The sequence below is a fragment of the Schistocerca nitens genome, chromosome 1 (assembly GCF_023898315.1).
Source record: "Schistocerca nitens isolate TAMUIC-IGC-003100 chromosome 1, iqSchNite1.1, whole genome shotgun sequence".
NCBI classification, from domain to species: Eukaryota; Metazoa; Arthropoda; class Insecta; order Orthoptera; family Acrididae; genus Schistocerca; species Schistocerca nitens.
Window position 1 is genome coordinate 759,641,153 of NC_064614.1, and position 18,260 is coordinate 759,659,412.

The window sequence follows — 18,260 nt, forward strand, 5'->3', positions numbered from 1 at the left end:
GCAAGCTGGGATAATTTTAATTCCCCTCTTGTTTTGCCATCTGCCACCCTTAAATTCGTTTTGTTACTTTTAACTAATTATCATTAGCATACATGAATATAATCTGCATTTTCGTAAAAGAGGAAGGTTGGCCCTCAGTTGTGAAGGATTTAACACCAGATCTAATTTTGTGCTTAGTTTTATATCTGTATTTGATTTTCTAATTTATTTTGACTATGCCTAGTTAGTAACTTTCATTATAGGGAGGAATCAGTAATTGTTTCATAAGTTAAATGCTATTGTTGACATATAAACAAATATAAGTTCTGTAATAATTGTAAATATTTGGAAGACAAAATGCTAGTAATCTTAAGGGATCTATTTGGCTTTATTTAAAAACACGTTAGCAAAACCAGCCCTTCATTAATTCCAAAGTAATTAACAGTTTTGTCAAAAGTATTGTTTGCGTGATTACATTTGTTAATTTCATGATTTAAAGAAATAATTCAGACTAACTCTCCTAGTAGAAGAAACTGTTAAAAAGATGCAATTTTTCAATGTATTCAGTTAATTTAATGAGTTAAGTTTTAATTGTAAATTTTGTAAATTAAACTTCAAACAATGTGTAGTTTCAGCACCTATTATTTTGATGACATACAAGGGCCCAATTTTTGGTCATGAGATAGTCAGTCCACGGCTGAATTTCTGATGAGTGACCTGTGCTGGTTAGAACAACAACAGTGCTTCAATGTAACTGTGAAATAAGTGTTAAACAATTAGGCTTTGTGTAAAAACCAATGGCAGTGACTGCTTCATACATACCTGATTATTCTTCAAGAACTGTGGACTTTGTGGTTATGTTTTTACTGCATGTAGATGTTCAACAGTAAACGATTGTAGTAGTATGTGGAGTTTCACCGGAAACCATTAATGAGGCTTATCACAGGTTAAACAATAGTGCACTGGCCATATAATTGTGTAATATTGGGGATTGTGGACAGTGAAATTAAAGTACTATCAAAAACAACTGTGCACCTGACGGCTATATAATTTGCAGTATTCAGTGTCGGAATCAACAACCCATTTTTTTCAACCAGTGTAGCATCACAGCACATCAACACCAAGGACAACAATCAATCGCCAAAAAAATAAAAACTGGTGGAACCACCACAGGTGGCATCTACAGTGACGAGGAGGGCACTGGTTGCTAAGGGAACTGGAACTGTGGAGAGTTGGTGGAGGAAACATTTGATTTTTTTATGTGGGAGCAGGGGTTATGGGTGATAGGCTGAAAGTGGCATTCTGAAACGGCAGAGGTTATCTCTGTGGGAATTCTTTACAGAAAAATGGAAAAACTGGTAGAAGCTGACCTTGGGGAAGATCAGTTTAGATTCCGTAGAAATGTTGGAACATGTGAGGTAATACTGACCCTATGACTTATCCTAGAAAATAGATTAAGGAAAGGCAAACCAATGTTTCTAGCATTTGTAGACTTAGAGAAAGCTTTTGACAATGTTGACTGGAATACTCTCTTTCAGATTCTGAAGGTGGCAGGGGTCAAATACAGGGAGCGAAAGGCTATTTACAGTTTGTACAGAAACCAGATGGTAGCCTGTCCCCAATGTTATTCAACCTGTATATTGAGCAAGCAGTAAAGAAAACAAAAGAAAAATTTGGAGTAGGAATTAAAATCTATGAAGAAGAAATAAAAATTTTGAGGTTTGCCAACAACATTGTAATTCTGTCAGAGACAGCAAAGGATGTGGATGAGCAGCTGAACAGAATGGACAGTGTCTTGAAAGGAGGACATAAGATGAACATCAACAAAAGCAAAACGAGGCTAATGGAATGTAGTCGAATTAAATCAGTTGATCCTAAGGATATTAGATTAGGAAATGGGACATTTAAAGTAGTAATTTTTTTTAATTTGGAGAGCAAAATAACTGATGATGGTTGGAGTAGAGAGAATATAAAATGTAGATTGGCTATGGTAAGGAAAGCGTTTCTGACAAAGGAAAATTTGTTAACATTGAGTATAGATTTGTTGTGAAGTCTTTTCTGAAAGTATTTGTATGGAGTGTAGCTATGTATGGAAGTGAAACATGGACCATAAACAGTTTAGACAAGAAAAAAATAGAAGCTTTCGAAATGTGGTGCTACAGAAGATTAGATGGGTAGATCATGTACCTAATGAGGAGGTACTGAATAGAATTGGAGAGAAGAGGAATTTGTGGCACAACTTGACAAGAAGAAGGGATCAGTTGGTAGGACATGTTCTGAGGCATCAAGAGATCACCAATTTAGTACTGGAAGGAAGAGTGGAGGATAAAAATCGTAGAGGGAGACCAAGAGATGAATATGCTAAGCAGATTCAGAAGGATGTAGGTCACAGTAGTTATTCAGAGTTGAAGAGGCTTGCACAGGATAGAGTAGCATGGAGAGATACATCAAACCAGTCCTTGGACTGAAGACCAAAACAACAACAACAACAACAACAACATGTCTGGAATGTAGTGTTATACAGCAGTGAATGATGGACACTTAAAAATCAAGAAGTACTTACGAAGTTTTGAAATGTGGTTGTGGAGCAGAATGCTTAAGGTGAAGTGGACTGAGGGTCTTAAGAATAAAGAAATAATGAAGAAAATAGGGGAACAAAGAAGGTTATTGGAAGCGGACAGAAAGTTAAAAAAAAATCTTGTATGTGATATATAGTATGTAGAATTATAGAGAAAAAGTGGAAGGAATGAGAGGAAGAGATAGGAAGAGAATTGGAATGATGGATGACATTAAAAATGGACAACCATATAAACAGGTGAAGGAAGACGCTCAGTACAGGACACGATGGAGAGCCTCCAGTTGAAACCTGTCAGAAGACAGATACACTAAAGGTGAAGAAAGAAGAAATGAGATACTGCTGGATTTCTGGAATGGGTCACTGACAGCCCTCTTAGGTGGATATGTCTGACAGCTGGTGGAGTCTCTCCACTTGAAAACGCACTGTGGTTCGTAACCACAGCAGTGGAACCTTTGTTGGCAGGTAGGAGTATAAGGTCAGGATCAGTTTTTATGTGGCAGATTATGATTCTTTCTGTGAATGCAGGGATTTGGGGAATGATGGTGAGGCAAAATTCGAGGTTAGGAAATTCTGGATAGCTAAAGGGGTGATTTGGGGCAGTGCATTGGATCACGGTTAGATGGAGGAGTAAATTGATCCAAGTAGTGTTGAATATTGATTGTGGATTGAGTCTGATTGGTAGTGTTGGTCAGAAATGTGTTTGCACTGTAAGGACTGGGAGAAGGAGAGAAGGTCTTTAACAAGGTCAGCATGAATCTGTGGATAGGGCAACAGGTAATGCCCTTGGAAAGACAAAATTTTGTGGGACTGAGGCTTGTGGAGTTCTGTTTAGGCTTTGGGTTCTGCAGGTTGGTGGCAGGGAGTTTTGATGGTGAATGTAGTATATCTGTAAGGCAGCGTTTGGTGGCGATGAGGAGGATGTTTGATGAAGACTCTGTATGGTGGTGGATAATGGTAGCCCAAGGCAGGGTGAACAGGTTGGACAGTTTTATGAGGTGGCGTTGTGCATGCTGCTCTAATTCCTGGGAGGGCTGTGCTTCTCTGAATTGTGCAGGTGAGAACTCCCCTCTATACCCCAATATAGTCCTTTCCACTTATCAGCTTCCTTCCTCACCCCATTTTCATTTCCCCTTCCCCCCTCTCATTTGTTCCCCACCCGAAACAGCCTCCTAATACTGCACCTAGTGGTCCTATCTTGATTTGATTTGATTTGATTTATTATTGGTCCTGTAGATAATACAATTTGTACAGCAAAGCACATCATGATATAGGACAAGTCAATTTGAAAAAAATATGTTAAGATGGTATATGATGAGAGATGACAGTAGTGGCACGTAACTCACATAGCAGAATATATATAGGATATATAGACAAAATATAAAAAAGGTGGTGTGTGATGAGAGATGACGGTGGTGCATACTGCACATAGCAGAATACATATAAGAGATACAGACAGAATATGAGTAACAAACAATAATTAAATTATTTTATCTTATCCCCACCATGTCCAGTACTCTCCCACATGCTATCCCTGCTCCTCCACACCCCCACTCTCCACCCAGGTACATTGTTGCTCACATCAGATGCAGTCGTATTCAGGCCTTAGTGTCTGGAGATGACAGTAGCCATGTGTGTGTGAGTTGTGGTTGTGTGAATGTTTGTGTATTTTCTACTTCTGATGAAGGAATTTGTCCAAAAGCTGAATATACATAGCGTTTTTATCTTTGTGCCTGTCTGCGACTTGGTGCCTCCTCTATGTGGTGGGTAGCAATCAATCTTTTTCATATAGTAGTTACACTTATTTTTGGTATCTTTTGCTCTTCTTGTTTTTGTTTTGGTACCCCATGCCTAAAGATACATTGTACCCATTGTCCGTAGACTATGGATAACAACAAGTGCAGGCTTCCATGGCCATTGTCACAGTCAATAAAATTTTCTGGGTTTGTGACTGCTTTGTCAGCATGCAAAACTACCGACGTTTCAATTGCAGCAGTGACCAAAACATCAGTAGTTTTACATACTGACAATGCGGTCACAAAACCAGAAAAGTTTTATTGACAGTAGATAACTATTTTGAGGTCTAAACTTACCCAGGCTTTCTGAGCATTGTAGGTCAGTATGCCTCACATATCCTCAACCTGCAAATATATATCTTACTCCTCAGACGTAGGGCATAAAGGACTTAATAGAGAATCTTTAAAATAACAACCTCACCAGTGCAGATAGTGCATTTACACTGAGTAAGACTTGATACCCTATTATGAATTTGCTGAAGGTGAAATGTAGTTCCAGATCTAAACAGCTTATTTGGTAACCAGCTGCCACCATATTGTGTGTATGTTCCCACTGAGATTACTTTGGGGGGGGGGGGGGGGGGGGGGGAAAGAATGCCTGTTATTTCTCAGCAGAACAATTGGGTGTCAGTTTATTGTTTGGTGAATGATACTACACTGTTATTTACAAAAGAAGTATGAAGGCTTTGTCTGTATAGTTTTCAGTAATTTGAATATATTATCAATATGCTACCTTCCAGAATAATACTTGCATCCTTTAGGACAGTTAGTTCCATATTGGTCCTTCCTGATTTTAAAGTTTTATGTTTGCTTGCAGTTTAAATCCTGATCTCTATCCTTTGGCAACAATACTTTGCTAACTGCTCAATTAGTAGAGCATAACTTTAAAAAGACAGTGGACAGTGACTCCTATTCTAGTCCAGGGCACAAATTTTAATTTGTCAGCATTGTTGACCTTAGTTTTGTTTGTACTGAATCCTCTTTAATTTTTGCTGGTAGTGATTTAGTTGGGACAGGAATATGTGAAGACTATTATGAGTATTTATTTGGATAACGAAGTCAATGATAACAATGAATGATAAGTATAGCTGTTCAATTTAGAAGACTGTTATGAAAGCATTTAAAATCTTTTACTGTGTTTCTGTTCTTTTTATTATGAGAATGAGAAAAGTGAGAGGGTAAAATCTGTTGCAAACATGGATTCCAGCCACCTTGAAAAGTCATGAGGGGCCACTAGGCTTCACCTCACTCTCATGCTAGACATAGCAAATTCGACATTATATTGTGTGCACACTCCATGAGGTAATGAGTACCACTGAATAATGTTGTTCAGGAGATTGACACATGGTCCGCTGATCTTGATCTACATGCACTACGTGCATGTTCCCAAGTCTTCTCCCTTATCAAACACATGCTGTGAATGAAAATTCTTTTGACTACTCATACTTTATCAGCTACCTCGAAACCAAATGCCATGAAATTTCACACTTAAACACAGCAAATATATTTAAAGTTATAGCATATAGCCTATTGTTACTAGTCATTGCAAAAAAGAGATGAGAATTATATTTAATTGTAGAGAATGTTATTGTCTTTTGACAGTAAACTGTATGTGCTCTAGAAATGAAACTGTTTGTTTTAAGGTAGTAACAGTATAGAGGACTGAGAAAGGAATGAGAAATAGAAAATTTATAAGTTTACTCTCAGAATGTTCTTGCAATTGAAGAATTGTAGAATGTATCTTTAAGCATATAAATGCAGTTGTTTTTATCATTTTGTGTATATTCTCACACACATGCACAGGTTTATACAGGGAGACAATTATTTAACTATATGAAAAAAAAAAAAAAAAAAAAAAAACATATTTTGGTTACAAACAACAGTGTGCACAGAATTTATTCAACATCTAAATGTCACTACAGATATTCAGATTTAGATTGTGGCATGTTCGATATGCTTGCCATCATTGATGGTGACGTGGTGCAGACAAATAGTGAAATTCTGCACGATACACTGAAGTGTCGGAACAACAATGCTGTCGATGACATCCTGCATATATGTTTTCAGCTCAGCAGTGGTTTTGAGGTTATTGCTGTACTCCTTGTCTTCAGTGTATCCCCACAAAAAGGAGTTGCATGTATTCAGATCAGGAGAACATGGTGGCCAATCGAGGCCCCAGTGGCCTCTGGGTACCCAACAGCCAGAATGTTGTCCCCAAATGCTCCTCCAGGACATCATGTTCTCTCCTACTTCGATGAAGTCGAGCTCAGTCATGTGTGCACCATATCTTTTGAAACCAGGTTCACTTTTGATAATGGGGTTGAAATCATCTTCCAAAACCTTCATGAACTGTTTGGTAGTCACCATGCCATCAGGGAATATCGCACTGATTATTCTGTGACTGAATGTTGCACACCACACAGTCACTCGTTGAGGGTGAGGAGACTTTTCAATCATGAAATGCAGATTCTCAGTCCCTTCAAAATGCCAATTTTTCTTATTGGCAAACCAATCCCTATGAAAGTGGGCTTCAAGACAAATCCAAACTATACTAATTCTCATCATGTTCCACAGCCAACCGTGCAGTTTGAACATTCTAACACAAACCACTTAGAAGCTATGATGATTTTATTTCTTATAGTTCAATAAATGTCATCCTGTATTTTCACTGTGAAAACTATTACACATGCAAACAAAGTTGACATTCGGTGCCATGGCTGATGGGAGTGACCGTAAAGGCATTTGCCATTTACTGTCGCTCCCATCAGCCACCGCAACGAGTGTTAACTTTATTTGCATGAGTAATATACATCTAATACACAAATGCCCTTTCTCTAAGCCATTTTTGTGTAGTGTTTCTGAATGTTCTGAATGCACTGTCAGACACACCATATGCTTATGCTAGTAACACGTTCAATAATTATAAACCCTTGCCTGTGTAGCTTTCTTGAATTTTCATAGGTGTGGCAGCTAGGATGTTAATGTGCTATTTCTGGCATATGTCTGTTACTGGTGAACCGACTCACACTGTATTTGATTTTGTTGGTTTTCCTTTTATTTACCAAGTAACATAGAATAATATTTTTTGAAGATGCATATGAGTCTTGTCTGAACCCCCCCCCCTCCCACCCCCCCCCCCCCCCACCCGCACGCACTCTCCCTCTTTTTTGGTTTAAAAAAAATAAGAAAATAAAGCGGTACAGAGCCTATCAAGCAGTGCATATTGTTGAACATTGGGCGGCACAGCAGGCATCCCCCCCCCCCCCCCCTCCTACATTTTCCCATATTTATTTAATGACATCATTAATTACAATCATTGAGATTGGAAGCATGGATCATTGGAAACACATTGCCTGGTCAGATGGAACACACTTATAGTTATACCAAGTTGATAGTAGTGACCAGATATGCCATTGTCCAGGCAAACGGCTGCTCAAAACATGAACTGCCCTACAGAAACAGGGCAATAGTGGACACTGAAATGGGTTTACATTGAGCCTGTGGTACTAATCAAAGGCATTGTGACAACTGTGGACTATATGAACATTATTGCATCTTCCCTGAAGTGAATGACGTCACCCAGCAGGGTAACTGCTTGTGTCACTAGGCCAGATTCATACTAAAGTGATTTGATGGGCATGATGGTTAATTCACATTGATGTCTGGGCCACCAAATCTTTCTTGGGCTGAACATGATGGAACACAACTGGTATGTTACTGGGCACCAACTCCACACCAATGAACCTCAGGCATGTAATTTAGGGGAACTGTGTGGCCTATGCATAGATACGTTATGCCACAAAATTTTGGAAAACTAACGTTGATGTGCCGAATCCATGCTATGCAAAACTGATAATGTGTTGTGTTCCAAAAGCACATCAACAGAATATGAAACAGATGGTTATTATGTTTTGGTCCATCAGTGTTTGTTACATTTGATAACTTTATGCACAAATATTTGGTACAATTTTTTTCATGTTAGTTTTGAGTGCAGATGAATTCCAAGAAGTTTAGAAAGTACACAGCCATCACCATTATCTTTGGTATATAAACTAAAGAGAATATTTACGATTTTTTCATGATTATCACAAGGTGTATTGATTCACAAAAACTATATACTGTTTCTCTGAGGTGATACCTGCTTTGATGCTTTAATTCTGTCGTGTTTTTTTCCATCCATAACAAATGTGGCATCATATGGATATGGGTGTGTGTGCGAGTGTATACCTGTCCTTTTTTCCCCCTAAGGTAAGTCTTTCCGCTCCCGGGATTGGAATGACTCCTTACCCTCTCCCTTAAAACCCACATCCTTTCGTCTTTCCCTCTCCTTCCCTCTTTCCTGATGAAGCAACCGTTGGTTGCGAAAGCTAGAATTTTGTGTGTATGATTGTGTTTGTTTGTGTGTCTATCGACCTGCCAGCGCTTTCGTATGGTAAGTCACATCATCTTTGTTTTTATATATATATATATACACAAAGATGATGTGACTTACCGAACGAAAGCGCTGGCAGGTCGATAGACACACAAACACACACACAAAATTCAAGCTTTCGCAACAGACTGTTGCCTCATCAGGAAAGAGGGGAAGGAGAGGGAAAGACGAAAGGATGTGGGTTTTAAGGGAGAGGGTAAGGAGTAATTCCAATCCCGGGAGCGGAAAGACTTACCTTAGGGGAAAAAGGGACGGGTATACACTCGCACACACACACATATCCATCCACACATATACAGACACAGAATCCTGGAAGTTAGAAATTCCTGGAAGGTTTGGAGAGGATGATTTTGAGGAAGAGGAGGTGGGTCCCGCTGTGACGGAGGATGGAACTGTTCCAGGCAAGGTTCAATTTGGATAGTGTCTTGGGGAGTTGGATCATTATATATATATATAACCCACATCCTTTCGTCTTTCCCTCTCCTTCCCTCTTTCCTGATGAGGCAACAGTTTGTTGCGAAAGCTTGAATTTTGTGTGTATATTTGTTTGTTTGTGTGTCTATCGACCTGCCAGCGCTTTTGTTTGGTAAGTCTCATCATCTTTCTTTTTATATATATATATATATATATATATATATATATATATATATATATATATATATATATATATATATATATAATAGAGGGAAACATTCCACATAGGAAAAATATATCTAAAAACAAAGATGATGTGGCTTACCAAATGAAAGTGCTGGCAGGTCGACAGACACACAAACGAACACAAACATACACACAAAATTCAAGCTTTCGCAACAAACTGTTGCCTCATCAGGAAAGAGGGAAGGAGAGGGAAAGACGAAAGGATGTGGGTTTTAAGGGAGAAGGTAAGGAGTCATTCCAATCCCGGGAGCGGAAAGACCTACCTTAGGGGGAAAAACGGACGGGTATACACTCGCACACACACACATATCTATCCACACATATACAGACACAAGCAGACATCTCACAAGCAGACATATTATGGCTCTTCTGTTACCCAAGGATTTCTACTAGCCCTCGTCTTTTTACCTACTTGTTCCTCTGCTGCCTTCACTATTTCATTCCTCAAAGCTACCCATTCTTCTTCTACTGTATTTCTTTCCCCCATTCCTGTCAATTGTTCCCTTATGCTCTCCCTGAAACTCTGTACAACCTCTGGTTCTTTCAGTTTATCCAGATCCCATGTCCTTAAATTCCCACCTTTTTGCAGTTTCTTCAATTTTAATCTACAGTTCATAACCAATAGATTGTGGTCAGAGTACACATCTGCCCCTGGAAATGTCTTATAATTTAAAACCTGTTTTCTAAATCTCTGTTTTACCATTATATAATCTATCTGAAACCTTCTAGTATCTCCAGGGTTCTTCCATGTATACAACCGTCTTTCATGATTCTTGAACCAAGTATTAGCTCTGATTAAGTTAGGCTCTGTGCAAAATTCTACCATGCGGCTTCCGCTTTCATTTCTTAGTCCCAATCCATATTCACCTACTACGTTTCCTTCTCTTCCTTTTCCTACTGTCGAATTCCAGTCACCCATGACTATTAAATTTTCGTCTCCCTTCACTACTTGAAGAATTTCTTTTATGTCATCATGCATTTCATCAATTTCTTCATCATCTGCAGAGCTAGTTAGCATATAAACTTGTACTACTGTAATAGGCGTGGGCTTTGTGTCTATCTTGGCCACAGTTATGTGTTCACTATGCTGTTTGTCCCCCCCATGAACCATGGACTTTGCCGTTGGTGGGGAAGCTTGCATGCCTCAACGATACAGATAGCCATACCGTAGCACTGTAACTCATCAATGCTTTGAATGTTTATGGTTTTATATACCAACGTAGAATTTCCCATCACTTTAGAAAACTAATTTCGGGGGGGGGGGGGGGGGGCACGTTTCGAAAGACCTTTGATGTGCAGCAACACATACGCTGCATATTTTCGTATTACGAAGGTATAAATCTGAGTTCCAACAAACACCGCATGTCACTTTCTGAAGCATTGAAATCGAGATTGCGATGCGCTTTTGTAAGCCAGTCATAACTCATGTCACGTGATCTCGCCAGTTGATGACAGCATAAGACCCGTGATGCAGTCAGTCATTAGCAAGATCACTCTTAAGTAGCGCGAACACACAAATAATGAAAGTTAATGGTTTAAATTAATATACATAGCATTCACATAAGAAGATTAATAAGCTGGAAGAGAAGCTAAGCTTCCACATATAATGTTGATTTTTTTTTGCGCATGTTACACTTTAAGATACATCACACAAATGTGCCAGTAAATTTTTAATAATGATGTAAATGTCTGATCTTCTGGGCTCCAAATTATTCTAAATGGTCATCCTCAAAGAGTTGATTTTTAAATGAGAGTCAAACACTTTGTGATTTAAGAAATTCATCATACATTCTCACACGTAGTTCATCTTGCGTAAACGGAAATGTACTTTGAATGTAATGCTTTTCAAATCACCAATTGCAACATTTTCCTGCGACCTGTTAGCAGTAGGTTCGTTTCAGCAGTTGCCAGGGAGCGCCGGACAACAGGCGTCACCGCGCTTGCGCAGCTACGATGACGCAAAACCCAATGTTCCTATGTGTAAAACATTAAAAGATCTTACATTATGACATAAAATAAATGACGACATCAGAGGATACTTCATCGGAATTTCGTGTCCATACTAAAATGCATAATTCGGCTTAAAGTGCACATTCGTATGTCCAGGATGCAAATTTTCTTTGAGTACCAGTACTGTATTATCTCATGTTTGGTTCTTTATTATGGCATAATGCCATGCGTCCATTGAAATGCAGCGAACAGTTGAAACTAACAACAGTGTGAAATTAAACACTTTGTTTCAAATAAATTGACTGCCTCAGCAGAAAAGATTTAATAAAAGCCAAATCTCTTTAGCAAACTGACAAAAATAACTTCATTGTTCTGCAAGGCGATTAATGCTTGACTGACAGAAACGTGGAAATAAAATCTGAAACTAATAACATATTTTAGCCTTCCGTAATTATGCGAACGTATTTTAATTCATTTGCTAGCTCCCGGCCAAAAAAATCCCCTTTGTTTTCATTTAACTTGAGAGCAATAAACGATTAGGAAACAAAAAAATCACTGAACGTAAACACAGGTCATGTGGAGATGACCCACCTCCCCATCACAACTCAAGACTGCTCTGTGCATCAGCTCCGGATCTTCTGTGCATCAGCTCAGGATCTACGATATTTACGAACCGGGACAATACTAGACAGAGGCACCTAGTCACACTTCTGTAACCTGAAGCAACTGTGTATACCCAACAGTCCGCCTGCTACTGCTCAAACGAATCTAATTTAAACAGTTGTCACGTCACGCTCATCGGAGGCAATTTGTTGTTATGAGGCATTGCATAGTCTTTCGAAAGGCTTTGACACACTTTGCTATTGGCAGATGCTCGTCTGACCACTGTGTTTTTTTGTTGTATACAGCGCATTTCCTTTGTAACTTAAATTTCATTTCCCTTATTTTTTTTAATGTATTGTTACTGCAGAGTTATTCTGCAGTAGCGGGATACAGTAATATCCTTTGTGAGAGTAATTTTTACTCATATTTCTCTGAGGCAGCTGAGATTCTGGTGAAGCAAAACTTTCAAAATGCTGTCACTGCAAATCAGATTAAAACTATCCTTAGTAACAAGTCTCTCTTCCTACACCCAACAGATGAACAGGAAATGCTAAAAACAATAGGGGAGCTAAAATCAAAATTTTCCTCTGGTACTGACAACATACCGGACCATATCATTAAAAAATGTGCACCCTTAGTAGTTAAGCCAATGGTAGGCATATGCAATATTCACTTTCTCAGGGAATCTTCCCAGAAAAGATAAAAAAAGCTAAAGTGAAGCCATTGTTCAAAAAGGGTGAAAAAACAGATATAACAAATTATAGGCCAGTCTCTCTACTATCTGTTTTTTCTAAAATAATTGAAAAAATCTTTTATAAAAGACTCGTAGATTTCATTGAAAAAAATAAACTTTTCTCAGCTACAAAGCATGGTTTACGAAAATGTAAATCCACTGAGACAGCTATTATCGATTTCTTAAATGAAGCTTTAAATGCATTAGATAAAAAAGAACACATTGCAGCAATTTTCCTAGATCTTTCAAAAGCATTTGACATCATTAACCATGGTCTTTTGCTTAGAAAGTTAGAAAATGTTGGTGTCAGAGGCCCAGCATATGAATGGGTAAAGTCATATCTACAAAACAGACACCAAATAGTTGAAGTCTTGTACAAAGAAGGAAAAAATTTAACTTCCTATCAATCAGAAAAACAGTGTGTTAAATACGGTGTGCCACAGGGTTCCGTACTGGGACCAATCCTGTTCTTGCTGTTTGTAAATGACCTGGAACCATCCAGCCCTAACTATAAGTACATTAAATATGCCGATGATACAAATATACTTATCTAAGGAAAGACCCCAGAAGAGCTCCAAAATGAAATAAAAAAGAGCACTACACATGTATCAAAATGGTTCGCAATGAACAACTTAATAATAAACACACATAAAACAAACACTATGCATCTACACACAGTGCAGAATAAACAGCCATTAACTGCAACCATAGAACTGTTGGGCAAAAGACTTGAAATTGTAAATAGCACCAAATTTTTGGGAGTTTGGATCCAAGATGACCTAAGATGGCAGAAACACACACAACACCTATGTAGTAAATTAAATACCATTTGTTATAGTATAAAAATTCTTGCTGGATGCACATCTATGCAAGCTATAAAAATGTGTACTATGCCCAAGCAGAATCACTACTAAGATATGGTTTAATTTTCTGGGGAAATTCACCACCCAGCAAAAGCTGTTTTATTGCACAAAAAAGAATTATAAGAGCCATGGAAGGCTTAGCACCTCGATCTTCATTCAAACCCTCATTTAAAAAGCTTCATATTCTTCCATTACCATGCCTATATATCCTAGAAACAATAATGTTTATAAGGAAAATCGTAAATGAAAATAACAAGATTGCTCAAAAACAACAAAATATCCATTCATACAACACAAGAAATAATCAAGATTTACATATGCAGTTTTCACATAACAAACTACCTAAAGAAATTAAGGCAATAACTGGCATGCATAAATTCAAACCTGCAGTGAGTGACTACTTGCTACAGAATTGTTACTATAGTGTTGATGAATTTTTATCTACAATGTAAATATATGAAAAATTTAAATAGTTTATACAATTAAGGCCAAAATAAGAAATGTGTACATGTAGATTTATGTGTGTATTATATGTGGTCTATTACATACATGTGTGTGTGTGTATAATCAAGGCCAAAAGTATGAATTGTGTGCGTGTAAAATTTATTTGTGAAATCTTATTCCCATATGTTAGAGTTATAGTACTATACACTGAAAACCATACAACAGCTTTTTCTGTTAAACTTTATTGCAAATTATTTGACTTGTTCTATATAATTATATACCCCTGTACACTGTATGATTCACAGGACCAATAAATATACAATACAATACAATACTTAGCAGCAAAAAAATCACAAAAATTTAACCGAAAACTACAACAATAAAAAATTCCCGGAATTCTAAACTATTCCCGGGTTTTTCCCAGATCTCCCGGTTGTCCTGGGTCGTATACATCCTGATATAAGATGAACATCAACAAAAGCAAAACAAGGATAATGGAATGTAGTCGAATTAAGTCTGGTGATGCTGAGGGAATTAGATTAGGAAATGAGACACTTAAAGAAGTAAAGGAGTTTTGCTATTTGGGGAGCAAAATGACTGATGATGGTCGAAGTAGAGAGGATATAAAATGTAGACTGGCAATGGCAAGGAAAGCGTTTCTGAAGAAGAGAAATTTGTTAACATTGAGTATAGATTTAAGTGTCAGGAAGTCATTTCTGAAAGTATTTGTATGGAGTGTAGCCATGTATGGAAGTGAAACATGGATGATAAATAGTTTGGACAAGAAGAGAATAGAAGCTTTCGAAATGTGGTGCTACGGAAGAATGCTGAAGATTAGATGGATAGATCACATAACTAATGAGGAGGTATTGAATAGAATTGGGGAAAAGAGGAGTTTGTGGCACAACTTGACTAGAAGAAGGTACCGGTTGGTAGGACATGTTCTGAGGCATCAGGGGATCACAAATTTAGCATTGTAGGGCAGCGTGGAGGATAAAAATCACAGAGGGAGACCAAGAGATGAATACACGAAGCAGATTGATTAGGATGTAGGTTGCAGTAAGTACTGGGAGATGAAGGAAGCTTGCACAGGATAGAGTAGCATGGAGAGCTGCATCAAACCAGTCTCTGGACTGAAGACCACAACAACAACAACAGGTGTAATCTGATCAAAGAGAGTTTTGTACCTTTAAATTCTTAGCAGTAGAGTTGTTTTAGCATAATTATGCGGCTGACAGTCGAATGTCGTGCTGAGATTCACTAACATAGCATTAACATATAATATCAATTCAAGTGAGAAAGTACAAATGAAACAATACCTTCAACTGTTTTCACTGTTGACAAACGACTTGTAACTGTGACAGAAATTACTTAGAATGCTATTTGTTGACAGATGTTCACACATTTTGAGCTGCATATGGTACTCAACAACTTTCTAAGGGTTGAGCACAAAAGAGATTGGGTGCTAATTATTAGAATATGACTTGTCATCCTTTTATAAGTGGAGGTGTAAGAACTATCATTTTGTGCAGGATAAAGGGTAATAACCACCACTAAATATGTAATTAATCATGGGATGTAGTGGTTGTACTATTATACCCACGATGTTTTTCATCACAAAATTTGTTTGCAGAGACTGTTAATTTTCTTTGATTTTAAGTGATTTGCTTTTGCTATTGCTGTGCTAATATGATTTACTTTTTGTTATTTTCATTTAAAGGTAGTAACTACATGAACAAAACATTGATGGAAGTTGTTTGCATCATTTGAGTTTTGCATGCTGTCATATTTGTGGTTTTCTTCATTTGCAGCAGTGTTGCTCAAGTCACAAGCATTAACAAATTGAGTATTGCAATCATATGATGTAATGTCAACATCAAAGGAAGTATTTTTGCTGTCCTTACTCCTATGCATTTTGTATGGTCATGTCTCAAGTACTTCACTGAATGAAAAAAAGCAGTTATGTTTATCAAATAGTTTGTTTCTTAACAAAGTACTGTCATTGCTATTATGTTAAGGATAATGATGTATGTAGAGAATAAATGTGGCCATTGAAATATATTTATTATGTATTTGCATTTCAGAAATGATGAAGTAAAATGCTGTCCTAATTTAAAATCCATCTATCAGCCACTGCAAATGTTTAAAAGAAAAAAGAAATCTATAATATCTTTGTAACTGCTACTCCGTTCATTGTCACTGAATCATCAGTACTTCTGACATTCTTTAAGCATCATTAATAATTGTGCTACATAATGTGTGAGCTTATAATAGTGTGTTATCAGCCACTATTTGTTAGTGTATGTTCAAACTCATTTCTAGAGTTTATGTTCTCTGATTCAGTTCCCACCTCTGAAGTGTTCTTTTAGTACAAAAATTTGGATATAAAAGAATGTGTATATTTTTCTTAAAGTGTTTCATATTCATTTCCATTGTAGATATTCAGAATATAGGTGAAACAATACCAGTAACAGAAATGACTGAAAAGAAGTCAGTACACATCAGCACAGCAACAGGTGCAGAGAATCCAGATTGCTCAGATTTTGAAATTTTTGATAATTTTTGTTATACAAGTGATCCTGAGGAAACATTAGATGACAGTGATGTAAAAAGATTAATTAAATCTGTCAGAAAATTAAAGAAACAGAGGAAGATTATGTTACAACTAGTAGCAGACAAGAAGTGAGTTTTTTAATAAGTTATTTTTTATTGCATGTGACGCAAATTAGAATCTACCTATAACATATTCTAGAAGGAAATTAAACATAGACAGATTGCCTAAATGTGTTACTGTCTAGAGCATGAAGCTTACTGACATGTGTTATTTAATTATTTCTTGTCATTTCATCTGATATTGTCTGATTTTGTTCTTAGCAATGAAATTCAACTTTTGGTGTCTCATATAAAGACACTTGAAGAAAGGAAAGACAGAATATGTGAATTAAAAATGCAGAGAGCATGTGAAAGAAGCAGATACACTGGAGACTATGGCTTGACAGAACTGGTGAATGAACACATTCCTGTGCTTTGACATTTTCTCTTACTACAAATAAACTTTTTGAGAAGATAATAAATAGGAAAGAATAAATATATAAAAGTAGGGTAAAAGTTTTAACAGTGCAAAATTATGCTGTATGTAACAGTTGACAAATTAAATTTGATTAATTTTCACAGAGAAGTAGGATACAGTAAAAAGGTGAATCAAAAGACTTTTTTTTGTTGGACTGTTTCAGTGACCCATTAGCAATAATTAACTATATGTATAAAAAGAGTAACCCAAATTTTTCACTATCTCGTAATGCATTCAGAGTAATTGTCATCTTTGGTATTTTCCTCAACATATGTGACTGTTGATGTGTTGTCAGGTTTCCAGACAAGTTAATGATTACATTATTGCACACAGTATTTTGATGACTGATTTAGAATTTGCACAGACTCTACTTTATAACAGTGAACAGGCACATGCTCTAGAGGAGTGAATACATATGGCACATACAAAAAATAACCTCAGGACTCCATGTCCTTAGCTGAAGATCAAACATAACAGTACTACATACAGTACATAGAGCAATCCAAACAGAAACTGTGGTCTGATAAACAGAGGCTGACATGCATTGTAAACTAAACTAAGTAAACACAGCAGTACCATGGATAAGTGGTTCTTGCCATCTTATTTTGGAGTTTCCACCACAGATGTTGCAGGTGTCAGAGAATACTGTGGCACTCTCTTTTGTGCCAGCATTTCCAAGCTTGGTTCTGCTGCCCACTGCTTCGAGTCTGCCACTGAAGGTATTGAGGTTAATGAAGTTTCCGGAAGAGGCTGGCATGGAGGGGTTGGCTGCATTTCCATTTCCGTCTAGCCCTATGTCACTGAGTCATCCGGCTTGGCTAAGGATATGGAATGGGCCATAATCATGGTATGTTGACTCATAGGTAGAGGTTGCATCTCTGCTGGGGGCATGGTGGTGGCAGTCTATATTGTTTTACGCACCACCTATGATCTTGCTGTGGTGACAGGAATGGCGATGACAAGTCCTCCAGATGCCACAGTGTCACCTGATTCATGTGGTGCATCAGGTGTGTACCATGAACCACAACAGAGAACATGTGGTGTTCTTGATTACCTATGACTGTGCCCAGTGTCAAGTGGGTTATGCCTGAATGTATGGACCCACACTTTGGTGATAGTGTGTACAGATGCTGCCCTTGTGATATTGTCAGAGGC

General features: G+C 37.5%; 1 protein-coding gene across 2 annotated transcripts in view; it reads left to right on the forward strand.

Annotated features, from left to right (window-relative positions):
* LOC126237024 (IQ domain-containing protein E-like) overlaps nt 1–18,260 on the forward strand; it is a 285,500-nt gene that overhangs the window by 151,065 nt on the left and 116,175 nt on the right. For both annotated transcript variants that reach the window (XM_049946781.1, XM_049946771.1), the window contains exons 5-6: nt 16,474–16,717; nt 16,910–17,039. In XM_049946781.1, coding sequence (XP_049802738.1) covers nt 16,474–16,717; nt 16,910–17,039 — 374 coding nt within the window. The remainder of the gene's footprint in view (nt 1–16,473; nt 16,718–16,909; nt 17,040–18,260) is intronic.